General features: G+C 44.4%; 1 protein-coding gene across 1 annotated transcript; it reads right to left on the bottom strand.

The window, feature by feature from the left end:
- Positions 1–5,628: 5,628 nt before the first annotated feature.
- Positions 5,629–6,483, bottom strand: LOC147974077 (dirigent protein 1-like). The gene has a single exon (XM_087525162.1). It carries the CDS (start codon positions 6,429–6,431, stop codon positions 5,841–5,843), a length of 591 nt encoding a protein of 196 aa, XP_087381288.1. The 5' UTR covers positions 6,432–6,483; the 3' UTR covers positions 5,629–5,840.

The following is a 6,483-nucleotide window of genomic DNA, read 5'->3' as shown; positions in this document are numbered from 1 at the left end:
AAGCATCAAAACGTGGTTGTCACAAGTCTGTCACATTTTCTTTTTGAAAAGACGAACTTTTGCCATTTGAAAAGAATTTTGACGTAAATCTAGTTCGCTGGTACCCATCTACCTCACTGCATCATCATCTTATGTTAGAAACCAAACCAAGTGGCAGTGGCTTTTGGGTTAGTCAATTTGATATGAGTTGTCGGATGCAAGATGAATGGCCAGAGCTTCTTCAACGTCGAGCCCTCCTGTTCATTCACGAAACTGCCCCACATACCGCTGGCCCAACCGCCAGATTCCGCCGCACACTCCCGGCGGCGCTCTCACAACAGCCTCCTTGTCTGCACCTCCCTGCGCCCTAAGATAGACAAGTTAGAATCTGCCACCGGGGGTTTCGGTGCTTCGAGGTTGCTTCTTCTTTCTACACCGAATCAACTAGCCCAAATTCAATATTTTCAGCGATTGACGTCCTTCAAAACTAAAATCAAGTAAATTTTACTCTGTGGACTTGGCCAGGCCTCTACACCTTTAAGTTGTGAAAAGTGATGGATATTTTATTAATTCATGTCGACTGCCTAGTTTTTTTTAACATAGTACAGCCAGAGATGCTCACACACATGCACATACACTCGCCCCTATTAACTCGCGCGCAGACAACTACCCCTATGAGCACCTCTGAGATAGTAGGCAGCCACAACATCTTGAGATTGACGAAGTCTCTATAGATGTCTTGTAGTCGACAGAGACATCATAAACTGACAAACATCACCGAAAAATCAGACACAAATCTAGGAAAATGCGAGCACCGTTGCAAAGTCTAGGAATTATACCCCTAGTGGGTTGGTTCATCTTTGAGGAACCTAAGCATCTAGGCTACAATCAGTTCGCTACTACCGGCATCCCTGTAAACAGTAATGAGGCAAGTCACGTGCTCCTCCGTTCCAAAATATGTGTCGTGAACTTGGTTCAGACATAGTATTTATTTTCGTGGCATAGAACTAATGTTTCCATCTTCCGTCCCCTGTCCATCCATGTAGCATATGCATGCAATGGGCTAGTGCAGCCTAGCATCCCTGTTTTGTGCTCTAGGGATGCTAGCAGGGATCATTCTGCTACACTCAGTTACCATGTAACACCGGCGAGTTACCAGCGAAGAATGCATTGCTCTCCAGTAAAGTGGAAAATGTGCATGTCATAGGGTATGCTTCCCGCAGTAGAGTCATTTGTGCGCTTGCACGTCCAATGAGTGCCACCAGATCACGTTCCAACGTGAGGCTGCAAAGGAGCCTTCTCGCCTTCGTTGTATCTGTATTTCGTTAATATTTTTTCATACAATTTCCTCACTACTAACTGGGTATAAGCATTGACACATTTTTTTAACCTACACCTACGTCATAATGGCAATCTTATTTTCCTTGAATTATTACACACATACCCAATTTAGTCCAGTCACATATAATACATATCATAGCTGGCTTATTGACGTATGTATTTATTAGTATATGTTAATCTAAATTAAAACAAATTAATAAATTTGACATGATTTATTGCATGGTACTCTTGCGAGGTAAGCGTGTATTCATCATTTTTTCTGTCATTATAATTTTTACAAATATTCCTTGCAATGAAATAATGTTATGATATTTTGGTGACTACAAGACAGAAGATGACAAGGATAAGCAAATGGGACAAGCTTTCGGAGAGGTGGCAGCACTAGGCCTAGCGTAGCTTCCTGTAGCGTACGTAAATTGGACAGGCATCAAAGCTTTGTATTGTCGTTCGCCGAGGTTCTTGTTTTCTTCTCTCTTTTTGGACGTTTTACTGAACTAAGTGTTGTCTCTTGTTCGATGATGATGCAGAGAATAGCTGTGAGCAAAGGTAATCATGTTTGGAAAGAGATTTTGATGTATATCTTATTCGCGGTACCCATCTACCTTGTTGCGTCTTGTTCGTTGGTTAGAAACTAAATCGATCGACCTTTAATAGTAGTAGTCAGGAAATTAAACTCGATTGAGTTGGCCAAGCAATCTACAACTTTAAGCTGTGGCAGCGATGGATGCTTTGATACTTGTGGACAACCGGTGGCTCGTTGAACCATCAAGAAACCTTTAATAACTTTTGTGAGTTTATAATGAGATGATGTGTGCTGTAGATCCAACAACAACAATGCATATATGGAATTTTTTTAAGTCTTTGTCCTGGAGGCTTGATGAACACCATGAGCAAAACACATGTTGTAGCCTTTGTTTCCACATAGTTTTGCATCCTTTTTGAAATTATTCATTTTGGGAAATTTTAGGGTACCTCATACTACTGCTTGTGGTTGGTAGTATTAATCAGATCCAACGGTTGATGGAAAGGGCACTTTAGTCCAATTCTTATTAAGTTGATTCTCTTTCAATGTGCGTCTTCCTCCCCGCAGTCACCGGCTCACCGCGCACGGGACCAATCTCGTTCATCTCTCGCTCACCACATCATCACGCTGATCAGTTGCTTCCCAATCCTGTGCCCTCGCTGTCGCTAGTCACTCGCCCCCAATACAGCTGTAGACGTAGCGGCGCCCATGCCTCTCACCGCCCGCCCGCTGCATTTCTCTTCATCGCAGCAGGCAAGTAGCAGGAGTTGGGTCGGTAGGTGATCCGTGTACTGGAGCTCTCAGATTTGGGGAGGCTTAGCCTCATCGGCGTTTTTGTTGCGGCGGCCTGGGGCATGGCGGCCAGCGCGGGAGCCAGACGAGCATCGGGGGCTGCTTTGTCTTTTCGATCGGCTACACTCTTGCCGGCCAGCAGCTCTGTTCCTCAGCTCGCGACGAGCCTTTTCTCGAATCTGCTCATCACGTACGGCTCAAAGGCAGCAATTCTGTCCATCTTCGCGCTAGATTCTCATCTCGATGAAATTAAACTTATCCGATTTTGCCCTTTTTGCAAGGAATACTGCCCATCTAGTCGAGCAGTATAAATTAATATTAACCTTTAGATCAGCAAAAATGCATGGTCGATATTTACCTGATGCACCGTAAAAGGTCTCTTGATTTTTGGTGCCCTGACAACTATTTTTCCTGTGGGGTGGTTGCCTGACCACTATGTGGGGTGTATCATCTTTGTCAGCATCTTGGTGATTTTTAGTGTTTCAGTTTGCCAAGTTACCGATGACGGGTTCCGTGACGTTAGCCACTACAATGCATATTTTTCCTTTCATAAGCCGTTGAACATTTGGTGTTGGAGTACGGAGTCCAAATATCATAAACCTCTTAACTTATTTTTTTTTTCAGAGGAAAGGGAAGAGCTTGTGATGTCGTTACAAATTAGATGATGTCAAAGTGAAGAGAATGCAAGATTTCCCATGCACAAATGCGGAGTATTTCCCGTCGTTGAAATATGATGAATATTTACGCGACACCTTTTTTTATAATAGACAATTTAGTAACGAACTAGCAAATATGATTGCACGACATTGGAGCATCCGCAATCACCACGGCCAATGCGTCTCCAAGATCCCAAATACCAAGTGTTGGATCTGAATACATGCACCAATGGAGAGAATCACTTCTTGCCAAACCACTGCTCCTTCACCCATGTCCCTTGTATTTCACTGCCGTTCCACCCCAGATCCATCCGCAGCCCAGTTATCTTCTGCCCCTCCCAACATTGTCCATGGTACACACTACACCCGGCAAGTGTTTAGCCAAATTCTATTAAGAATATTTTTGACCTTCTCATTATTTAACATGAAGCAAGCACAAAGGGGGGGGGAGGGGGGGGGGGGCTTGGTGAGGTTGGATGCATTGTTGTGTGATGCCTACTTGGCCAAAAGTGTGGGGTTTGTTGGCATTAAGAAAAAGGGCAAGATATGAATTATTGGTTTCATGAGCACAAGCACTATGATGCCTACAATTTGGAAGCAATCCATGATCGCAATGCGAAGTCGCTACTGCATCGGTGGTACACCATTAAGAGGTATTGCATTTTGATTGGACAAGAGGAAAGAATCTGGCCAACGGGCACATAAATCGTGGAGATTGTAATTTTGCTTCTTGTTGCTCTATGTGTCGGTAAATTCTCCTTTCATCCACTCATTGTTGCGATTTGATAATCACATCACTTGCCGTGATGTCTCAAAGGATAGAGGGGAAGCCCTTCACTTTGACACATTGTTGGATGAGGCACAAGAGGAAGCTCATCTGGTGAACAACATGTGTCGATGAACAAGTTCAAGCTTGAGGAGAGAAAGCATTAAATGAAGGCAGAGGAGGTTGGTTGAATTTGGGATCGATGGATTTGGAAAACTTATTAAAGATTCAGTACTTTTATCAGGATTTAACTGTGTGTTTGAATTGCTACCGATCGATAATTCAAACTGAGGCTGCATGGGGGCCATTTGTTTTACATCTTTTTTAAAGGGATGGGCATTTGGTTCAAATAGGTGGATGGCTGCCCGTTATATGCTGCCCGCGGTACGTTCGGACATCTTCGTGGATGTTTGGGGTGTCCGGTTTGATGGACTGCGTTGGTGATGACCTTACAGTTTAGCATGACTAATAATTTATATTGATTCTAGCCATGTTCACATGTACCTGGACAGTAGGTCTAGCCCTATGAATACTAGACTGCCTGTAGCCTGCTAATTCTCCAGGATGAGATTGTTTCTCAGTAGCAAGATGTCCGAGCATCTCACAATAATAATGTACATAAGAGTTATGTCACTTATTTTAGCATCGTTCAATTTACTAGATGATACCATGTGTGTTGCTGTAGGAATCATTGCAATATATTTCAATGAGATTTTGTTATATGAAACATGAATATTTGAAATAGTAAAACAATATTTATTGAATATAAGTAGCATAATATAATGGCATTCCTTTCCCGTGCATATGTTCTGTGGGCCGTTGATGAGGTGGCATATGTGGCGATATGAAACTTTTTTGTAATGAAATAAATAAAAAAGTGTGAAACAACTAATAATAATAAAAGTTTTGCATGCATTTTATGGTGGGCCGTTAATGAGATAGCATGCATATGCACATGTTAAGATAATAAAAATAGCGAGGATTAAATTTTTAAATAGATAAGATTCCATTTTTATTCCAGGAACAAACTTGGCCACGATCCCCATGCACCAGGTGTAGGCGGATCATGTTGATTTTACTCCGATCGCATACATATTACCTTGGGCCGCAACGTGAACTACAGCATGCTTGTGGCGCTACAGAAAATAAGATGAATTTAAACCGAGCAGAGACCCTTTCCCTATAAGCACCTCTCAGAGACCGTGCCGGATTTTGGCTGCGACTATGATTGGAACATTACAGTTTTTTTCTGGACGTTGCAGTAATCATAACAGCAATGTTATTGATGCATTGGACGAAAGTGGGCACCATGTCAGTTTCAGTCTCCCTCATGCTATACAGGCTTGAATTTTTTTTCTTTATGATAAGCCAGATAATTGCACAAACTTCCCACATACACAGAGGATACACAAAAGCAAGCGAAGGACAGAAAAGATAATATTCTGATCCCTATACCACGGACACTCGTCAAGTTTTCATCATTATTGCTTATCCCGTGCTCTAAATGAACATTTTTTGAAATGATAATATGCAAGTACAGCCACATGCTAAGATAATAAAAATAGTGAGGATTAAATTTTTAAATAGATAGAATTCCGTTTTTATTCCTTAAACAAACTTGGCCACGAACCCCATGCACCTGGTGTGGGCAGATCGTGTTGATTTTACTCCGATCGCATACATATTAACTTGGGCCGCAACGTGAACTACAGCACGTTTCTGGCGCTACAGATAATAAGCTAAATTTAAACCGAGCAGCTCGCACAACCTTAGTATTTCAGATTTAAATGTCGTAAGCGCCAACGGAATCAACCGGCGGCAGCAGTGGCAGACGGTCCGAACTGACTTGAATGAAGAGGTCGAGCCTGTAAACACTGTACTTATCGGGTACGCTCATCTCAGGCACAAGCCTCATGAAGCTGTACCCGCGCGCCATCCGAAACACGCCGGTGCCGCCCACGATGCTGCGCTCGCAGGTGCTCTCGAAGTCCAGAATCGGGCCCAGCACAGACACCGTGCTCCCGCGGAACCTCCCCGCCGTGAACAAGAAGTTGACGGCCGACTGCATGCCCGGTGGGCTCACCAGACCCGCCAGCGCAAACAGGGCTTGGAACCGGCCGCAGAGCGACGAGCGGAGAGGGTCCGGGCCGTCTCGCAGCTCGTTGTCTACCACGCCGAACTGCCCAAAGTTGTCGCCGCCGAGCGGGGACTGCACCGTAATAAGCCGCGTGGCGTTCGGGCCCGTCAGCCTCTCGTGCATGTACACGACTGTGTGCTCCCAAACGTTGTCGCCGGGCCGTCCGCGTGCGACGGCCGACCACGACGAGGCCAGCAGGAGGACGAGAAGCAGCGGCAGCGACCAGGAGGAGGCCATGGCCGGCGATGGTAGTATGAACGTACTGGTTCTGTGAGACAACGCTGGTTTG

The sequence above is a fragment of the Triticum urartu genome, chromosome 5A, assembly GCF_056163025.1.
Source record: "Triticum urartu cultivar PI428250 chromosome 5A, HENAU_Tu73, whole genome shotgun sequence".
Classification (NCBI taxonomy): domain Eukaryota; kingdom Viridiplantae; phylum Streptophyta; class Magnoliopsida; order Poales; family Poaceae; genus Triticum; species Triticum urartu.
This window is presented reverse-complemented; position numbering and strand designations above follow the sequence as displayed.